Source organism: Pipistrellus hanaki (genome assembly GCF_964339955.1).
Source record: "Pipistrellus hanaki genome assembly, chromosome: 13".
NCBI lineage: Eukaryota > Metazoa > Chordata > Mammalia > Chiroptera > Vespertilionidae > Pipistrellus > Pipistrellus hanaki.
Genome location: NC_140515.1, coordinates 58,621,028 through 58,641,602, shown reverse-complemented (window position 1 = coordinate 58,641,602; position 20,575 = coordinate 58,621,028). Strand labels below are relative to the sequence as shown.

Below are 20,575 nucleotides of genomic sequence, written 5' to 3'. Positions count from 1 at the left end.
GCGTTGCAGGGGCAGGCGGGTCCCTCCTCCGGGCGGGCTGCTTGTCATCGGCCCGGCCCGGCCTCCCGCTGCACGTGACACGCCGGACACCTGTCTGCCCCGGGGCCAGTGACTCCCGCCAGCCGCCTCAGGGGTCCAAAGTCGAAGCCAGCTCTGGCCTGGGCAGCTCCCACCCATGCGTTCGTGAGGGGCCAGGCCTGGGGCCCCTGGGTGCCAGGGAGGGCCTCGTGCTGGACCCTTCCCCACTGACCAGCCTCAGAGGAGCCCCAGCCCCTCCCCCCAGCCCTGCCCCCGCTGTCCTTGGACACCAGATCCCTGCCCCGCCCGCCCGCCCGCCCACCCCCTGTGCTCCCGCCGCCGGCCAAGGGGACGATGTGTGAGGGAGGGTGCTGTTGACACCCGAGGTGGCCAATGGTCGCACTGTCCTGAGGGGCGGCTGGGGCAGAGTCCAGCTCCATCGATCAGCCGGCAGAGGCGTTGGGACAGGTGGAGGCCCCAAGGGGTCCATCAGGTGGGGTGACAGGCAAACAGGTGACCCTGGTTCCTGCCAGCAGCTTCTATTCCGGGGCTTGCTCCCTGGCAGGAGTAACGGCCATGCCTGACCCGTCAGGACAAAGCCCACGTTCCCTCATCCCACGCCCTGCCTCACCAGCCACCCGCCCCTGCTGTTCCTGGGCCGGGCCTCTCGGCAGGAGCTCCCGCCCGGCTAGGCGGCGGCAGGCCTCGCACCCCGATAGATGCACTAGGCCGTGGTCGGCAAGCTCAGAGTCCACGGAGCCAAACATCAACAGGACAACGATTGAAATTTCCTTTGAGAGCCAAAATTCTAAACTTAAACTTCTTCTAACGCCACCTCTTCAACATAGACTCGCCCAGGCCGTGGTGTTTTGTGGAAGAGCCACACTCAAGGGGCCAAAGAGCCACAGGTGGCTCGCGAGCCGCGGTTTGCCGACCACTGCACTAGGCAATAAACCTCTGCAGGAAAATAAAATTATGCATTGGCCAGGGGAGGGCCCGCTGTCCTTTCTTGGGGCGAGGGGGGTGTTAATTATCGCGAGGTGTGGGCACATATGAGGTGCCGGTGCCGGTGCCAGGCCAGCCATGAACACCTGGCTGCATGGCAGGGGGCTCTCGGACCTCTTGGGATGAGGGGGGAGCCACCGGACAGTCTTGGGTCCAGAGGGCGTTTTGAGGTGGAAGCCCATCTGGTGGCACAGCCGGGCGGACCCGGCCCAGGGGCTCGGGGGCCACCGTTCCCTGGAGAGGAGCAGGGACAGCGGGGCGTGCCGAGTGCCAGCCGGGGGCCTGGCCGCAGAGGCCGATGGCTCTCGGGAGCCCGGAAGCTGGGGCGCCACCGCTGGGCTGGCCGGGGGGGCCAAGGAGCATTCGCGCTGGTGCGAAGGGGAGGCCGGGCCAGGAATGTCAATAATGAAACAATATGTTAACGCACATTTCAAACCCAAAACGGCTGCGGAAGCCCGAGTGCGGAAACAGAACTCTGAGGAATAACGTGCTGGCGCCGGGGAGGAGAGCCGCCCCCCCCGGACGCGCTGCGGGTACTTCTCCCGGTTCATCTTCCCCGTGACTTCCATTGGAAAACACGTGGACGCGATTGACAGCAGGTGTATTAAAATGCAAAGAATTACTTTAAGCTTAAGTGTTTCTCTTCCCCCTAAGACTGTGTAATTTTATCTTCCTGACTTTCGCGGGAACGTGATCCTCGGTGATCTTTTCCGGGTCTGCTTCTAGCAAAAAAGGAATCATTAAAACTGTTGACAAAAACACACGCAGGGGCACACGTGTTTCCTGGGGCCGGTGTGAGCGGGCCGGGCCTGGGGAAGACGTGCCCGCATTACCCCGTGGGGTCCGCATCCGCGGGGGCGGGGCTCAGGGACAGCGTCCACGTCTGCAGGCCTGGTGCGCGTGACGCCCCCCACAAGCTGGGGGCGCAGAGGAAAGGGGGAGGGGGGGCTGATGGCCAGGCCTGCAGCAGCGGGAAATGCCCGCCAGGAGGCGTTTGCATTGGAGCCGGGCGGGGCCCTGAGCCTGCGGCCTGGGGGCTGAGGGGACAGGGAGGTGCCTGGACTGAGCCCGGGGTTGGGGACGAACACGGGGAGGTTAGGGAGCCCAGGACGGACACGTGGGCGCCACGCTGGTGCTGCTCAGAGGCCTGACGGGAGATGGGGCTCTGGCCAGCGGGCTTAAGCAGTGGTCGGCAAACTGCGGCTCTTTGGCCACCACCATCCGGCCCCACCTGGGACGTCAAGGTGCCCGGGGCGCTCGCGGCCTTCAGCGCTAGCTGCAGCGGGACTCACCTGGCCCGGCCGGCGGCGCGCAGAGATTAGCCGCCCGGCGGCCGGAATGCACTGACGTCAGGGCCCGAGGTGGCCGTGGGGGCTCGGCCCTCCCGCAGGCGCTCGCAGGCCGTGTGACTCGGGCTCATTAAGCCGCTTCAGTGGCCAGGGAAGCGGGGCCAGGGCTCGGGGGAGAGAGGGCGGCACAGGCCTGGAGGACGAGAGGTCACCCGCTCTGGGGACAGGGGCTGGGGAAGGACTAGAGAGGAGGCCCCTCTCCTCCCTGCATTGTGCCGAGGCGGTGTCCGGGGCTCCAGGCAGGCAGGGTGGTAGGAGCTGTAGGCGGGGTCCTGAACCCGGGCTCATGGAGCCTAGAAACCCCCAGCGTGACCCCAGGCCCCTGGCCCGACCAGCACAGCCCTGACCCGTCAGGCTAATCCGCTCACTCCCGTTTTCCACCCACCTGCAGGGCTTCCCGGCCCGAAGAGACAGCACCCAGAGGGGAGAGAGCGCCCAGAGGGGAGAGAGCACCCAGAGGGGAGAGAGCGCCCAGAGGGGAGAGAGCACCCAGAGGCCTGGGGAGAGAGGGCCCAGAGGGGAGAGAGCGCCCAGAGGGGAGAGAGCGCCCAGAGGGGAGAGAGGCCCAGAGGCCGGAGGCTGGACGTGGGGGACAGAGGCGAGAAGCATGGGCCCCATGGGAAGAGCGGCCTCTCCCGGTGGTGGCTGCTCTCTCCAGGTGACCCTCCCTCTGGTGTGGAAGGCTGAGCAGGAGTTTGCTCAGGAGGAAGGTGGGTGAGGGACCGGGAGGAAGTGAAGGCAGAAGTGCGAGTGGCTGCCGCTGGGCCTGCAGGTGGAGAGGCCAACTGGGAGGGGGCAGGGAGGAGGGGGCGCCTGGGGGGCCCTGTGGGCGGGGCTCTGGGAGGATGGGTGGGGTGAAGAGGGGCCTCACTGGCAGACAGGGTCTGGGCTCACTGTGTGGCTGGTGGTGGCAGGGGAGGGTGGCATGGTGGTGCCAGAGGAGGGTGGCATTGTGGTGGCAGGGGAGGGTGGCAGGGGAGGGTGGCATGGTGGTGGCATAGTGGTGGCAGGGAGGGTGGCATGGTGGTGGCAGAGGAGGGTGGCATGGTGGTGGCAGGGGAAGATGTCACCCAGAAGCCACAGGACATGGCTGAAGAGGGAGCAGGAGAGCAAGGGGTCCAGACCCGGAAGGAGGGCTGAGTAGCCCTGGGACCAGCGCGCTGCCTCAGGGCCTGCAGGCTGGAGGGGGGGGGGGGTGAGGGAGGGAGGGGCTGGGCTGAAGGCTGAGATGGAGCCCTAAGCTCCGCCCCGCCTCCACTCCAGGCGGCTGCCCCACCCGCTGCAGGACGGACGGCCATTCCCTCCGGCCTGGGAGAGGGCCCGGCCGTGCTGCCCACCCTGGCTGCCAGCTGCCGGCACCGCGGGCTGGGCTGGGCTGGGAGAGCGGGCAGGTGGCGGGAAGGCTGGGCTGTGTTTGCCCTGGCCCCAGCCCAGGCCCAGCATCAACAAACAGGCGCCTCCCCCCGCGGCCTGGCCGGGGACCCCACATCAAGCCGCCTGGGCCTCCCACGGCAGCCCGGCCAGCCGCCCCCGCTCTCCACTCCGGACTGAGGCCCTAACCACCACATGCTGAGTGACCTTGAAGCCGGGCCCGGCCCTCCGAACGGCCGGCAGAAGCTGCGGCCCTTTGCAAATGGCTCCTGGCAGCACCGCGTTCTGTGGGGGATGGCCAGGCCGGCGCCCTGGCCAGAACCGCCCCACCTGAATCTGCCCCCTCACCCCGCAGTCCTCACGCCCCTGGGAGGTGGAAGAACTGGGGTCCCTTGTGACCAGTCACCTCTGACCTGGGGATCCCACCAGCTCCAGACCCAGAGGGAAAGCCAGCCCCTCGGACCTGCAGGCGAGGGAGGGGGGAGGTGTCAGCCACGGCCCCTCCCGAGGGCCTATCTGCAGCCCGCCCAGGCCTCTGGCGCTCCAGCCTCAGCTTCCCCAGCCCCGGGCTCACACTCCCCTCCCCCCCTCAGGCCACGGGGAAGCACGAAGCCACTTCCTGGTACTCGTGGGGACACGGAGGCACACTGAGGCTTGGCTGTGGCGCTGTGAGTCAGTGGGAAGAGACTCGGGGAGTCCTGACTCCCAGCCCGGAGCTCCGGGTCAGGAGGGGGCCCGGGCACAGACACCCAGGCGGGGCCCGGAGGCCACGGGACTCACAGGGCCAGAGCCAGTGGCTTCTCGGCCGGACAAGCTGCTGGGGGAACGCACCCCCAGCTCACCTCCGAGGTCCAGGCCTCCCCCACCCCCGCCCTCCTCCGGCACCAGAGTCGGGTGGGAAGCAGGTAAGGGTGGTATGGGACCCCCCAGGCCACCCCCAAACCCCTGTTCCAGGGCACCGAGTCCCAGCCACTCCCCGCGGCAGCCTAACGGCTGTCTCCCTCAGAAAGGAGGGAACGGACGTGGCCAGGGAGGTGGGCGCGGCGCAGCCAGGCCCAAGCCCAGCCTGGCTCCCTCCGTGCCCGGCTCCTGCCCCATCTGCTCAGCCTCAGCCGCGTCTGCGTGTCTGGGGTGAAGACAGAATTGATGCAGGGACCCCCCCCCCCTGCACCCCTGCCCCACCTCTGCTAGGCGAGGGTGAGGAGGTGGGGAGCCCGGTGTCTGCGAGCCCCATTCAGGCTTCTCCCGGGCTCAGCCCTGCGCCGGCCCAGGTGCCACCCCGCGCGGCTGGAGGGCCCCTCGGGCTCAGGGAGGCGAGGGCAGCGCCTTTAGGGGTGTAGGGGGCTCCCGGGATCTGTTTCGGACGGGGCATTCCCCCTGGCCCCCAAGACTCCAGTGCGCCCTCCCGGACCCGCGGCTCTCTACCCAGGGCTCCCTCCGCTCCCGCCGCCCGGCCTGCCGGGGCCCGGCCTCTCCGGCCTCTCCGGGCCGCCCCGCCCCGGGCGCGGGGATTGGCGGCGGGGGGCGGGCCGGGGGCGGGGCCGGCGCCTTCATCCCCCGCGGCCCCGCGTGGGGCCGGGCAGAGGCAGCGGCCGGAGAGCCAGCAGAGCAGCGCGTCCCCGCCGCGAAGCAGGTACCGCCGCCCGGACCCCAGCCCCGCGCGCCCCCAGCCCCGCGCGCCGAGCCCTGCGGCCCACCCTCCCCCGGGGCCGGCCCCGGGCCGCTCCCCGCCCGCCCCGCCGCGGCCGGCGCCCCGTCCGGAGCCCCGAGCCCGGGCCCCGCGCGCCGGGCTGCGCTCCGAGCGGGAGCAGGTGTCCGGGGGGGCGCCTGGCCGCCCGGCCTCCGAGCAGGGCCGGCCGGGCCGGGCGGGACAGCGGGTCGGCGGCACCGATGGGCTGCCGCGGCCCGGCCTGTGCGCCGGGCTGGAGAGGCCCCGAGGGGCCCGGAGCGCCGCCCCGACGGGCACCTGGCGCGAACGCCGGCGGCTGCAGCGGGGAGCCGCTATTTAACCCAGCTGCGGCGCGGGTGGAGGCGGCCGCCGCGCTGCCTGAGAGCTGCGGGCACATGCTGGCCCCAGAGCCCTGCCATTTGCCGCCGGGGCACGGGCATGCGGGCACCGGGCGCTGCTGGGCACGAACCTGGGGGGCTCGGGGTGCGCTCCTCTCCCCCACCCCTACCCCGCTCAGGCGGGGGGGGGGGGGGCAGGCCCGGGGACTGTTTACACCCGGCCTGGGAGTGGGCCTGTGGGACCCACCCTACCCCCCCCCCCTCGGTAAGGAAGAGGTCCTTGCCCTTGGGGACACCTCCTACCCAGGCGCATCCTTCCTGCAGACTCCCAGGAGGCCCTGGGCCCCCGGCTCCCCTGAGGCCTGTCCCCACCCCCTCCTCCCCTCCCCCGCCCACCGAGCACAGGCTGGCATGGGCTCCTTCCTTCTGGAAAGCAAGCACGTGCCTCCTAGATGCTCAGCCTGGAGCACAGAGAGCCACCGGGGTCAGTGCCATCACTGGAGGGAGCTTCTGCACAGCCTGGAGGGCTTCCTGCAGGAAGCACCGGAGGTGGCAGGAGGCGGGCGGAGGAGGCCAGGTCCCACGCATCTCTCAGAGGCCTGGGGTGATGGGAGCAGGAGTGAGACTCTGAGTCCTGGGCATGGGGCGGGGACTGTCTCTGGTGGAGGTGGGGTATGTTATGTGTCTGAGAAATTGGTTCTGCCTGGACCCAGCGGGCACCCCCCCCTCCCCCCGTCCCCTCTGTTCCGGTCCTTTTGGCCCAAAGCACCAACCCCCCCAGTCCAGGGCTCCCGGAGGCCAGACAAGATGGTGGCTGCTCCTCTCCTGGTGTCTGCTGCCCCCGCAAGTAGCCTTAGAGTCCCAGACAAATGGGGAAACTGAGGCAGAATGGGAGAGGCTGGGTGGTTCGTGGTGTCTGGGTGGGGCCAGGGCAGGTTTCTGAAAGGAGTGGAGCGCACTCTGAACGTCTGGGCTGGGTGTGGGGACAGGCGCTCAGTTTGAAGGGAACATGTTTTGGGGGCGTTTGTCGTCTGTGTGTGAAGGCTGGGGGGCGGGGGGCGGCCTGTGCGTCCTGGACGGGCCCTGTGGGAGGATATGCCCTACCAGGCATGGCCCGGCCAGCTGCCACTGGAGCCAGGGAGACAGGCTGGGAGCGAGCCAAGGACCTTGAACCCCTGTTATTGGTTTAACAACATTTGCTGAGCGCCTACTGTGTGCCCTGCGCACACTAGGTCTGGAGGGTGGAGGCTGGCCTTGGGCTCTGAGTAAGAAGACAAATGCGGGGGGGGGGGGGGGCGGTTTCTAGGGGACCAGGCGGGCTTTGGGGGGCGAAGCGAAGGCCCAGCTGCTGGGGCAGGAGGGGCCTTCCGGCCGCAGCTCGGGGAGGAGGGGGTGGCTCTGGACTTCCTCTCTGCAGGCCACGTCCTGTAGGCCCCTCCGCTGGCACGTCTTCACACGTGCGGCCCGCGGCCGGTCACTCCCACCGCGTCCTCTCCACATGGCTCTCCATTGTGTGGGGCGGACACGCCGGTGCTGCGAGGGGTGCTTCCAGCCGGGCCCGCCGCGGCCCCAGGCTCAGCCGCACCCTCCGGATGTCCCTGCACCTGGCGGAGGGGGCGCCCGGAAACGCCGCGCCGCCTTTTTGTGGGTCCTCCGGGGTCCTGCCTGGTCACCCTGTGGGCCCCCGGGTCTGCTGCCTGCTCCCCTGGGCCTCTGGCCGCTCGCAGCTCCCGGGCCGGGTCTGTCTCTCTCTGTCCCTGTCCCTGGCTGTCTCGCCTGTTTCTTTCTCCCTTTCGCTGTCACTGACTGCTGAGCGCCTCTGGCTGTCCTCTCCCTCCCTGTCTGACTGTCCAGCCGCCTCCCTCTGTGTCCTTCCCTCTGTTTGTGTCCCTCTGTCCACCCGCTCCTCTCTGACCCCCTGTCCCTGTCCGGATCAGGCGCGTGGACAGCATGTGTCGTGTGCTTTCTCTCTCTGCCGCTCGGCCCTCCCTCTCCTCTCTCTGCCTCCCAGACGTGGGCTGGAGCCTCTCCTCCAGGCTGACCTTGCCGCCAGCCCCCCCATCGGGGTCTCCGGCGAGTCCTGAGCTGCCCCGGGCCCCGCTCCGGCTCTCTCTGGGGCCGGGAGGCCGGCTGTCCAAATATTTGGCCGCCTCCAGGGGATTCCGGGTCAGCGGGGGGACGGGCTGGCTGGCGCGGGGTCTTCCCTGCTCCCGGGGGCCCCGGGCATGTGATGTCCTGTCCTCCGCCTCAGCGGGGCCTCCGCTCCACGTCCCTCTCAGCGGGCCGGCCGCGGGGCGGGGGCCGCGCTGGCTCCGGGCCCAACGCGCGCCGCGAGGTTCCAGCCCCGGCCGCTCCGGGTCAGCCCGAGCGAGGAGGGTCCAGGCTGGTGGGCGGGGAGGCCTCAGTGTCCGGCCAGGCCCAGCTCTGCGCATCTGCTGAGCGTCTAGAAAACACCCCGACACAGAGTCCACCTCCCGGCCCCCCTTCCGGACGCCCGGAAGACGGGGGTGCAGCCCAGGCACAGGCCGGGAGCCAGGGGTGGGGGGACACCGGCGTGGCCCCACAGTGACACTCTGGTCACTGCCTCACCCCGTGGCCGTTCCGGCGTGTCACCTGCCGGTGTTGGCCGTGCACTGGCCACTTACCCGTGTTGTGGACAAGGAGGGGGTGGTGGACGGAGAACTGGGTCTGCTGAGGTCAACATGGGGAGCTGTGGTGCTGGGGGGGTCACCTCCCCGCTCTGGACACACTCCCCATGCCCCGGTCCCGGACCCCGGCCTCGGCGGGCGGGTTCCCGCGATGCTTGTGGCTGCAGTCCGACGGGAGGCCATCTCCCTATTGGCCCACAGCTGCCTGGGGAGGGGGTGTTCCCTCTGAGGTCGGGGAGCAGGCGGGCAGAGGGGTGCCAGGCTGGAGGGGGCAGTGATCAGGGTGGGGGAGCTGGAGCCGGGGCAGGCCTCAGCCTGAGCCCCCGGGGTAGTCACGAAGGAGCCCCCGGGGCTGGGCCGGGTCGGCTGCCCGGCCGGGAAACGGGGGCTGTGGCCGCGGGGCGACCGCGGGGCCGGGGGAGGGCAGGAAGCAGCGCTCCCCCGCGCTGACACACGGCGGGATCCGGGCCGGAGTCTTTAATTAGCCAAGCCTGGCACCTGCCAAGGTGCGCTGACGGGTTCGCACCGCGGCGGCGTGGCGGGGGCGGGCGCCGCTGTGTGTCCGCGTCCTTATCTCGCGCAGAGCAAACAGCCGGGCCGCGGCCGGCCATCGATTTCCTGCCCCGGCCGGGCGGGCCTGACGGCGGCCATCCTGATGGCCCCCCCGGGTCACGGGCCCGCCCGCCCGCCCGCAGCCCCCTCCGAGCCGGGTGCTCCGGGGCAGAGGCCTCGCTGTGGCCACACCTCGGGGGACCCCGGGAGGACGGGCAGACGCCGAGCTCTGGGTGGAGGGTCCTCTGTCCACGGGCAGGCGGCTCAGCCCAGACGCAGAGTGTAGACGGTCCCCCGAGTCCACCCCGACCCCCCGGTAGAGAGAAGCCTGGGGAGTAGCAGGCCCGAGGGGAGCGGGGAGGGGGTCAGACATGACGGCCGGCCTCAGGGGCAGACTGGGCCCCTGGCCCTGAGCCCTGCACTAGAGAGAAGTACCAGCTCCTTGGCTTGGCCTTCAAGGCCTGTCGGGCTTGCCTGTGGCCACGGAACCCTCCTTGTCCCCCTCACAGCCAGCCTCACACCACACCCCGGGGCCTTTGCCCACGCTGTGTGCCCTGCTTGAATCACTCTCCTACTTCCCCACCATGGGGACTCCCTCGCCGCCGCCTCCAGGAAGCCCTCCGTGATGCCTCGCTCTCCCCTTCTCTGAGCCCCGGCCCTGTGCGGTTCACACTCCGCTGCAGCAAGAGCCAGGAGGTGGTGGTGAGGGGCTCGGGGCTTTGTCGTGTCCAGACTGAAAGCCAGTCGAGGGTCCATGTTAGCCATGTCCTCTCTGGGTCCCCAGGCCAGTCCAAGAGCCCTGAAAGTCTGAGCTCTGGTCCTGCTGGGGGTGAGGAGCCTGGAGCCGGGCCCTGGCACCGTGGCTGTGACCGTGCTGGGGCCGTGGTCTCCCTGGACGCAGGGCCCGGCCGCCGACTCAGCACCGAGGCCTGTCCCAGCCTGCCCGGGGGGGAGGCCGGGGCGGGAACCCCAGCTCAGAGCCGGGCTCCGGAGTGACTCAGCACGCCAGGTGCTGGCACCTCCACAGCAGCTGGGCCCGTGGAGGGCACGGGTGCAGGCGCGGGCGGCAGCGCGAGCAGGCTGACGTCAGGGACCCGGTCCGGGGACGAGGTGTGAGAAGACACGTTCACATCGAGGTCCGGGGCAGGGCTGACGGGGGGAGGAGGGACAGACTCCGCCCCAGAGGAGGGGAGGCAGGTGGAGGGGGTCCGCGGTGCCAGCCTGGGGTCCCTGGGAACAGCACGTGTGGCCTCTGAGCTCCGGTCAGTTCCGTGTGGCTGCGGCCGCTGGGACACGGGGCCCGAGGCCCGAGCCTGGCCGCCCGTCCCTCCCCAGTCCCCAGGATGAGGTCCTGCTGCTCCAGGTTCAAGAGCAGCCCCAGGACCCTCCGGTGTGCGTGGGGACGGAGGGCTCAGGCAGGCCCGGGGCTCCGAGCAGAGGGGGTGCCGTGGCGCAGGACGAGGCTCTGGCTGACCTGCTTGGCAGTGCCGGCCGCTCGCTGGTCACCACGCTGGCCTTGCCCTCCTGCTGGCCAGTGGCCCTCCGAGTGGCCTTATAGGTCCCGAGGGCGCTGTGCCAGGGGCCCTCTGGGCACAGGTGGGTGGCGCCCGTCCCCGGGGTCAGGAGTGGGGCCGGCGAGGTGTCCGGGCCGTGAGCAGACCGGGGGTGGGGAGCGGGCCGGGCAGGGCTACTTCCATGAACCCCATGGGAGCCAAGCCCCGGAGCAGGGAAGGGGCCGGTCCCGTGGCCTGGGTGCCTCTGCCGCTGGCACGGCCCGAGCCCTGGCCTGGGCTCCAGGAAGGGGCTGCTCGGAGGGCCCTGGCTGTGGGCGGGCACCGAAGGGCCCTGCGGCCAGGGCTGGTGCAGGGCGAGGCCTGTGCGGCCCAGAGGACAGGGCCCGGGGCACCCGTTTCCCGGAAGGCGGCGAGCGGCCGGTCCCAGGTGTCCGGCACCCAGCACTGCCTCCGGCCTCCTGGCTCCGAGGGGGTGGCCTCTGCGCCTGCCATTCCCAGCGCCAGCCCGGGGCCCACAGAGGGCCTTTGTTCTGGCTGCCAGCAGTGCCCGCCGGGCGGCTGGGAACCGGGCCCACAGCCCTCACCCCTTCTCCAGCCTCCAGCCGTCGGGCCGTGCCACTCTGGGCTGGCCAGGAGGCCCCTGGCACACAGCGCGGGCACAGGACGCCGTCTCCCGGCCCTCACTCCAGGGAGGGGACAGTCCGGGCCCCCGAGTGGGACGTGGGGGCCTGGGATTCTGCATCCAGCTCCCTGGCGCCACTGGGCTCTGAACGTGGGGCATCCGACTGACCCTCCCTCCCCGACGGGGAACTGAGGCCTCAGGGCTCGCTGGGCGGGCGTGTGTGCTGGGTGTGAGGGGAGCACTGTCCGCCACAGGCAGGTTTCGGGGCCGCGGCAGAGCGGCCGGCCTGTGGGCCTGGCGCGGGGCTCACCGGGGGCCTCCGCTCCTTAGGCTTCTGAGTGTCAGCGTGAGAGCGAGCAAGGCTGTTGGAGCCATGGAGGCGCCTGTGCAGACGGAGATGCTGGAGCTGGTGCCCAACGGCAAGCACTCGGAGGGGCTGCCCCTGGCAGGCACCCCCGCCTCAGGCAATGAGAGGTGAGCGGGGCTGCGGGGCCGGGGCCGCCACGGCTCAGCGCGGGCGGGGCCGAGCTGACTGCTGCCCGGCTGTGCCCGCAGGGTCCAGGCGCCACGGAGCCCGGTGGAGGGAGAGGACTTCCTGCAGAAGAGCCCGGGCAAGGAGCCGCACTTCACCGACGTGAGCGGGCAGGGGGGCACGGCACCCCGGCTGGGGGCGGGGCGGGGCGGGGGCCGAGGAGGGGGAGGGAGGCTGAGTGCCCGCCCCTGCTGACGCGCCCCTCCCCGCCGCAGTTTGAGGGGAAGACCTCCTTCGGGATGTCCGTGTTCAACCTGAGCAACGCCATCATGGGCAGCGGCATCCTGGGCCTGGCCTACGCCATGGCCAACACGGGCATCGTCCTCTTCCTGTGAGTGCCAGCCCCGCCCACGGACGGGCGACGGGGGGCGGGCGACGGGGGGCAGTCACACACAGCCCGAACCATGGCTGAGCCAGCCGCGGGTACACATGTCTGTCCCCAGCACTCGGGAGTGGCGGGCTGGCAGGGCCTCTCCTGGGTCAGGTCCTTCTGGGTCAAACCAGCTGGGGTTCACCCCCCAGGGGCCTGCTGAGCAGGTGCCTATGGGGGTCCAGCCTGGTCCCAGAGCCCCTCCAGGCTTCCCAGGGGCCCCCAGACTCCCAGGGCCCCCCCAGACTTCCCAGGGCCCCCCCGGACCTCCCAGGCCCCCCCCCCCAGACCTCCCAAGGCCTCCCCGGAACTCCCAGGGCCCCCCAGACCTTCCGGAGCGCCCCCAGACCTCCCAGGCCCCCCTCCAGACCTCCCAGGGCCCCCCCCCTCAGACCTCCCAGGGCCCCCCCAGACTCCCAGGGCCCCCCAGACCTCCTAGGGCCCCCCCAGACTCCCAGGGCCCCCTCGGACCTCCCAGGGCCCCCCGACCTCCCAGGGCCCCCCCGGACCTCCCAGGGCTCCTGCCTCCGCTGGCTCGGGAGCCCAGGGGTCTTCTCTCCGTTGCCCAGGTTCTTGCTGACGGCCGTGGCCCTGCTCTCCAGCTACTCCATCCACTTGCTGCTCAAGTCCTCGGGGGTCGTGGGTAAGCCTCGGGTGCACCTGGGGGGGGGTGGCGGGGGGGGGGCGCTCCTGACCGACCCCTTGCCCACAGGGATCCGCGCCTACGAGCAGCTGGGCTACCGCGCCTTCGGGACCCCCGGCAAGCTGGCGGCCGCCCTGGCCATCACGCTGCAGAACATCGGAGGTGCGGGCGGCCCGGGCAGAGGGGGGGGGGCGCCTGAGGGAGGGCTGGCCGCTGACCCGCGCCCGCCCACCCCTCCCCAGCCATGTCCAGCTACCTGTACATCATCAAGTCCGAGCTGCCCCTGGTCATCCAGACCTTCCTGAACCTGGAGGAGAAAACTTCGTGAGCCCCAGGGTGGGGGGCTGGTGAGGGGGGAGGCCCCGTCTGCCCCCGTGTCCGCCCTCGGCCCCGGGAGCCCAGGTGGGGCCGGAGAGAGACTCCACGATGGCCGGGGGCGGGGCAGAGAGCTGCCAGGAGGAACCACATCCAGCCACGCCTGGCCGTGAAGCACCTCGTCTTACCTCCCCTCGCCCCCCCAGAGCCACCTGGCGGGTGAGGTCAGGGCCTGTGCGCAGGGAGGACCGAGGGCCTCAGGCTTAGCTCTAAGCGCCTCTATTCCTGCTGCGGCCACGTGAGCCCCGCAGGAAGCTAAGCCCGGGCTGTCCTGGTTGCCCATCCGCAGCTCAGCTGGTGGAAGCCACGTGGCTGAGTCAGGCAGAGAAGACAGGAGGCAGAGGGGCTGCCGCAGAGAGCACACCCCCACCCCACCCCGGGGCCGTTCCCGGGAGCTGGCCTTCGGGCTGCCCAGGGACGGTCCTGTCCTGTCCCTCCAGTTCCCACGGGCGGGGCAGGGGGACACGGCTCAGGCGGGAAAGCCCAGCCCGTGGAAAAGGCTCGCCCCCGAGCAGCCTCTTTCTCCCCCACTTCCCGGGGCCCTGGGGAGGCGGGCCGGACCTCCGGGCCCTGAGCAAACAGCACAGCCTGGCGGAGGGCCCCACCGCCACCCCCCGCAGGGCCCGGGGCCTGGGCCTCGCCTCACCCGGGAGCAGGGCAGCAGACGGCAGGAGGCTCAGTGCCCCCGGGGGGGGCGGGCAGCGGGCTCTGACTCCGCTCCCGTCCCGCAGGGACTGGTACATGGACGGGAACTACCTGGTGATCCTGGTCTCGGTCACCATCATCCTGCCGCTGGCTCTGATGCGGCAGCTCGGTGAGTGCCGGGCCGGGCCTGGGAGGGGTGTGGGAGGACAGGCCAGAGAGACCCCGTCTCACAGCCCCTCCCCGCCGTGCAGGCTACCTGGGCTACTCCAGCGGCTTCTCACTCACCTGCATGCTGTTCTTCCTCATCGCGGTGAGTCCCTGCTGGTCAGAGGGAGGAGGCAGGCTCCCTGGGCCCTGTCAGAGGGAGGAGGCAGGCCCCCTGGGCCCTGTCAGAGGGAGGAGGCAGGTCTCCCCCCGGGCCCTGTCAGAGGGAGGAGGCAGGTCTCCCCCTGGGCCCTGTCAGAGGGAGGAGGCAGGTCCCCCCTGGGCCCTGTCAGAGGGAGGAGGCAGATCTCCCCCTGTCCCTGTCAGAGGGAGGAGGCAGGTCTCCCCCCGGGCCCTGTCAGAGGGAGGAGGCAGGTCTCCCCCCGGGCCCTGTCAGAGGGAGGAGGCAGGCTCCCTGGGCCCTGTCAGAGGGAGGAGGCAGGCCCCCTGGGCCCTGTCAGAGGGAGGAGGCAGGTCTCCCCCCGGGCCCTGTCAGAGGGAGGAGGCAGGTCTCCCCCTGGGCCCTGTCAGAGGGAGGAGGCAGGTCCCCCCTGGGCCCTGTCAGAGGGAGGAGGCAGATCTCCCCCTGTCCCTGTCAGAGGGAGGAGGCAGGTCTCCCCCCGGGCCCTGTCAGAGGGAGGAGGCAGGTCTCCCCCCGGGCCCTGTCAGAGGGAGGAGGCAGGCTCCCTGGGCCCTGTCAGAGGGAGGAGGCAGGCCCCCTGGGCCCTGTCAGAGGGAGGAGGCAGGTCTCCCCCCGGGCCCTGTCAGAGGGAGGAGGCAGGTCTCCCCCTGGGCCCTGTCAGAGGGAGGAGGCAGGTCCCCCCTGGGCCCTGTCAGAGGGAGGAGGCAGATCTCCCCCTGTCCCTGTCAGAGGGAGGAGGCAGGTCTCCCCCCGGGCCCTGTCAGAGGGAGGAGGCAGGTCTCCCCCCGGGCCCTGTCAGAGGGAGGAGGCAGGCTCCCTGGGCCCTGTCAGAGGGAGGAGGCAGGCCCCCTGGGCCCTGTCAGAGGGAGGAGGCAGGTCTCCCCCCGGGCCCTGTCAGAGGGAGGAGGCAGGTCTCCCCCTGGGCCCTGTCAGAGGGAGGAGGCAGGTCCCCCCTGGGCCCTGTCAGAGGGAGGAGGCAGATCTCCCCCTGTCCCTGTCAAAGGGAGGAGGCAGATCTCCCCCTGGGCCCTGTCAGAGGGAGGAGGCAGATCTCCCCCTGGGCCCTGTCAGAGGGAGGAGGCAGGTCTCCCCCTGGGCCCTGTCAGAGGGAGGAGGCAGATCTCCCCCTGGGCCCTGTCAGAGGGAGGAGGCAGGCTCCCTGGGCCCTGTCAGAGGGAGGAGGCAGGCCCCCTGGGCCCTGTCAGAGGGAGGAGGCAGGCCCCCTGGGCCCTGTCAGAGGGAGGAGGCAGGTCTCCCCCCGGGCCCTGTCAGAGGGAGGAGGCAAGTCTCCCCCTGGGCCCTGTCAGAGGGAGGAGGCAGGTCCCCCCTGGGCCCTGTCAGAGGGAGGAGGCAGATCTGTCCCTGTCCCTGTCAGAGGGAGGAGGCAGGTCTCCCCCTGGGCCCTGTCAGAGGGAGGAGGCAGGTCTCCCCCTGGGCCCTGTCAGAGGGAGGAGGCAGATCTCCCCCTGGGCCCTGTCAGAGGGAGGAGGCAGGTCTCCCCCTGGGCCCTGTCAGAGGGAGGAGGCAGGTCTCCCCCTGGGCCCTGTCAGAGGGAGGAGGCAGGTCTCCCCCGGGCCCTGTCAGAGGGAGGAGGCAGGTCTCCCCCTGGGCCCTGTCAGAGGGAGGAGGCAGGTCTCCCCCTGGGCCCTGTCAGAGGGAGGAGGCAGGTCTCCCCCGGGCCCTGTCAGAGGGAGGAGGCAGGTCTCCCCCCGGGCCCTGTCAGAGGGAGGAGGCAGGTCTCCCCCGGGCCCTGTCAGAGGGAGGAGGCAGGCCCGCTGGACCCTGTCCTGGCCCCGCCCCCTGACCCTCTCCCCCCCCCCCCCAGGTCATCTACAAAAAGTTCCATGTGCCGTGCCCCCTGCTCTCCCCCTCTGCCAACATCACAAGCAACTCCAGCCTCGGGAGGAGACGCCGCCCCTGGGGGAGACTTTCAGCCCAGACTCCTGCACCCCAAACTACTTCACTCTCAACATACAGGTCCTGACGGGCCCGGGGCGGGGGCGGGCCGGGGAGGCCGAGGGGCGGCCCTGACGGTCCCTGTGCTCCCCCAGACGGCATACACCATCCCCATCATGGCCTTCGCCTTCGTCTGCCACCCCGAGGTGCTGCCCATCTACACGGAGCTCAAGGAGTAGGTCCTGCGGAGGGCGCTGCTGAGCGGGCGGGCGGGCCAGGACGTGTGTCCTCGGGGGAGTGGCGGACCTCCGGGTGCTATGGGTGACGGGGGGGGCGGGCCTCCGGGTGCTGTAGGTGACGGGGGGGGGCGGACCTCCGGGTGCTGTAGGTGACGGGGGGGGGGGGGGGGGCGGGCCTCCGGGTGCTGTAGGTGACGGGGGGGGGGCGGACCTCCGGGTGCTGTAGGTGACGGGGGGTGGACCTCAGAGTGCTGTAGGTGACGGGGGGGGGGGGCAGGAAGGAGGTGTGGGGAGGGGCAATGCCAGAGAGGCCGGGCACGTGGGTCTGTCTCCCGGCGTGGCCCAGCCGGGCACCAAGCCCCCCCGCCCCCCCCCCCTGCAGTCCCTCCAAGAGGAAGATGCAGCACATCTCCAACCTGTCCATCGCCGTCATGTACGTCATGTACTTCCTGGCCGCGCTCTTCGGCTACCTCACCTTCTACGGTAGGTGCTGGCCGCGGCGGGGCAGGCCGGGCACCCACCACGGGCACAGCATCAGGGGGGACCCATGCCCAAGCCCACCCCGTGCCTGGCCACCTGCTGACCCCCCTCCCCGCCTGCTGACCCCCTCCCGCCTGCTGACCCCTCCCCACCTGCTGACCCCCCTCCCCGCCTGCTGACCCCCCTCCCCGCCTGCTGACCCCCTCCCGCCTGCTGACCCCTCCCGCCTGCTGACCCCTCCCGCCGCGCAGACCGCGTGGAGTCGGAGCTGCTGCACACCTACAGCCAGGTGGACCCGTTCGACGTGCTGATCCTGTGCGTGCGCGTGGCCGTGCTGACGGCGGTCACACTCACCGTGCCCATCGTGCTGTTCCCCGTGAGCGGCGGCCGGGGGGCTGGGGGGAATGGCCGGGCCGGGGGTGGAATGGCCGGGCCGGGGGGGTGGCCAGGGCCGGGGTGGGCAAGGGGCTGACCCAGACCCTCCCCAGGTGCGCCGCGCCATCCAGCAGATGCTGTTCCCGAACCGGGAGTTCAGCTGGCCGCGGCACGTGGTCATCGCCGTGCTGCTGCTCACCTGCATTAACCTGCTGGTCATCTTCGCCCCCAACATCCTGGGCATCTTCGGGATCATCGGTGAGCGGCGGCCGGCGGGCACTCCCCCCCCCCCCCCAACTTCTCTTTGCCTCCATCCGGGTTCCGGAGCTCACACCCACATTTACTTATTTATTTAAAGTCTTTAGTTGACTTGAGAGAGGGAAGGAGGGAGGGAAAAACATCGAATTGTGGATGCATTCATTGATTGCCCTTGTACGTGCCCTGACCCGGGATGGAACCTGCAGCCAGGTGTATCCATCAGAATGACACTCTGACCACTGAGCTACCTGGCCAGGGCCTCCCACCCACATGGAAGTGGTGGCTGCTGGCATGGCCTCCGTCTGAGGTCTGGTCTGTCAGGCTGTTTTGAGGACTCAGACCCCCTGAGGCGGCGCCTCCACAGAGGGGTCCCGCCCCACCTGTGCGTGAGGAACGTGAGGTTAGAGGGACTGGGGGAGTCGCAGGGCCGTCCACCCGGTGGGCAGGGAGCGGATCAGGCCCAGGATCGTGGACGGCAGGTGGGGGCTCTGCCTGGAAGAGCAGCCATTCTGAGACATCTCGTGGGGGACCCCTCAGGGGCCTGGCTCCCTAACAGCGCTGCAGGGTCGGCCGCACGGCCGGGCTGAGCATCGTGGGTACCAAGGACAGGGCTCTGGGTCGTATGTATCCGAATTCCAACTCAAGTGAGTCAGGCAGGAAGGAATCATTGGCTCAAAGCGGAGAAACGCTGTCGGAATAGCTGCCTCCAGGAGCCCAGCCTCCTAAGCCTCTGCCTCTGCCTTGTCCCGTGCCTTCCTCTGTGCCAGCCTCCTTCCCGAGATTCTCTGACACCGGGAGCCAGCCTTCCACCCAGGGGGCAGAGACCGGGGGGCTGGGCCCTGTGTTTCCCCCGACAAGGACTGTCTGGCCTCCCTGGGCCCAGCCCTGAAGCGTGGTCTCCCGCAGGTGCCACGTCCGCCCCGTGCCTCATCTTCATCTTCCCCGCCGTCTTCTACTTCCGCATCGTGCCCCCCGAGACGGAGCCCGCCAAGTCCACCCCCAAGATGCTGGTGCGCGGGGCTGGAGGCCGGTGGGCGGGTACGAAGCTGAGGGCTTGGCTCTGACCTCCGCCCTGACCCTTGACCCCTGACCCCTGACCCCTGACCCCACAGGCCCTTGGCTTCGCTGTGCTTGGCTTCCTGCTGATGACCATGAGCTTGAGCTTCATCATCATTGACTGGGTGTCAGGGACCAGCCGGCAAGGAGGAAGCCACTAGGACGGCCGTCCTGCTCTGCCGACTCGCACCCGGGCCGGGCGGGGCCAGGAGGAAGGCGTGGCTAACGTGACGGCACGTGGCCCTGCCCGCGTCCTCTCTGGGAAAGGTTTTGTTTTTAAAAAGAGCCAGGACCAAGGCCCTTGGGCCACCCTGCTGGGCACCAGCTGCAGCGCTTCCTGAGCTGGGCACCAGGCGGGGCGGGGGGTCAGAGGGGCTGCAGCCCTGCTCCCCTCATGTTGCCTCGACCCCCCAAACCCCGTTCCCCCCTTGCACAGAGGCAGACTCTGAGTCACACCGCCTGTGGGGCACACAGAGCGGGCACCAGGCCCCAGCCGCCCCCGCCTGGCTGCTGGGCCACAGCCCGACCTGAGGCCCCAGCCCCCTTGCCCCCAAGGCCCCCACCCCCGCCCCGTCCCCTGGCCCCTCACAGGCACTGGGGCTCACGTCCTTGGACGCTCTTGTCCCCTCTCCCAGCCCCTGCACCAGGAGCAGACCCCACTCTGCACCTGGAGCCAGCAGGTTCTCTGGCGGGAGGCTGGTGTGGGGGCCCAGGGACCCTGCCTGCTGCACCTGCACCTGCACCAGCCCCGGGGAGGCTGGGACTCCCCCGCCCGAGCCTGGGCGGAGGCTCACGTCCGAGAGGAGAGGCCGGGCCCTGGGCGGGAGAGGCTGGCGGCCTTTTATAAATATGACACACACGCTGCGTTCCGTTCTTGACCTCCGGGGGCCTGGGTTCCTGGAAAGCGGCGTGAGCGCGGGACGCGGGGTGACGGGGCCTCCTGCCTCTGTGCCGGGACGGGGTGGGCACGGCGAGTCCCCCTCCCCGTCCGTCCCACCGCTGCGTGCCCAGACCCTGCGCTGGGCCCAGGCCAGGCTGCACACAGACCTGCTTTCTCCCTCGGCGGCGGCGGCGGCAGCGAGGTGGGAGTGAATGGGCCGGGAAGTGGGACAGAGGCTCCGGAAGGAGGGAACGTGAGGCGCATCCAGTGCCGAGGGCTCCGGGCGCAGAGCCCCCTCCCGCTGCCCGTCCTGTCTGTCCGTCCATCCGTTCGGGCGTGCAGCTGCTCTCCCCCAGCACCTGGTGGCGGTGGTGAGGGCGCCCAGGCCAGGCGGGGGCTGCGAGGAAGGAGGGGGCAGCCCAGGTGCCCGGCCCCGAGGGGTGGGGGAGGGGGGACTGGGAGGCTGCCCATTGCCTGGGGCGGGCCTGAGCCAGCAGGGCCCAGCGGGATGGAGCTGCCCAGGTCTTGGCACCAAAGCCTCATTAGCAGAGACCCTGTGCCCAGCGAGGCCTCCGGGGAAAGGGCAGCAGGAAAAATCCAGTTGGACTGGCAGGGCGGCTGCCAGCATGGGCGCCCTGAAGAAAGGACTTCCTCAGGCTGGTGGCGGCTGGGGCGCGGCGTGCCAGGGCCCCCCGGGGGGAAGGGAGCGGAAACGGGGGCTTCCTGCGCCTGGTTCCCATCAGCCCCACGCCTGGCTCCTGGGGAGCCCCGGGACCCCGGAAGGAGCTGGACACAGGGCCGCCCTCGGGGGCTCTGGCTTCCCCATCAGAGGCTGCAGCCTGGCCTCGAACCCTGGGCTCCTGGGAGCGGGAGGCAGCACAGGCAGGGGCCGCGCCGCACACAGACCTGGGCCTATCCTCGCCCACCCTCCGTCCAGAGAGGCCGCAGGGCACATGCCCACCGCACACACGGGCGCCTCCATGTCTGCTCCCCAGCAAGGCCGCCCTGGCTGGATGCCGGGCAGCAGGTACCGGCCACCACACCACGTCCAAGCTCATGTGCCACTGGCTGAGCACGAGTGTCCAGTCCAGACACCCGGACACGCGCGGCCCAGGAGCCCCAGTCAGCGTGAAGCATTTTTTAAGAGGATCTCAGGTCTTTCTTCCTCTTTTCTGCTTTTAGAGACTTTCTCTGGCCCTGGCCAGTTCGGCTCAGTGGATAGAGTGTCGGCCTGGCCAGTTCGGCTCAGTGGATAGAGTGTTGGCCTGCGGGCTTAGGGGCCCCAGGTTTGGTTCTGACCAAGCGCACCCACCTCCATTGCAGGCTCGATCCCCAGCCCCAGTCAGGACACGGGCAAGAGACAACAGTCGATGTCTCTCTCACAGGGACGGTTC

General features: G+C 70.4%; 1 protein-coding gene across 1 annotated transcript; it reads left to right on the top strand.

Moving 5' to 3' along the window:
- The first annotated feature begins 5,322 nt into the window (after positions 1 to 5,322).
- SLC38A3 (solute carrier family 38 member 3) lies at positions 5,323 to 19,160 on the top strand. The gene is given in 17 exon segments (XM_084902302.1): positions 5,323 to 5,376; positions 11,417 to 11,560; positions 11,642 to 11,720; positions 11,834 to 11,949; positions 12,558 to 12,631; positions 12,701 to 12,793; positions 12,874 to 12,955; positions 13,738 to 13,820; positions 13,903 to 13,961; positions 15,823 to 15,892; positions 15,895 to 15,974; positions 16,049 to 16,128; positions 16,515 to 16,615; positions 16,864 to 16,988; positions 17,101 to 17,245; positions 18,152 to 18,255; positions 18,358 to 19,160. Coding segments are annotated over 16 exon segments (1,497 nt in total). The 5' UTR covers positions 5,323 to 5,376; positions 11,417 to 11,459; the 3' UTR covers positions 18,463 to 19,160.
- The last annotated feature ends 1,415 nt before the right edge of the window (positions 19,161 to 20,575 follow it).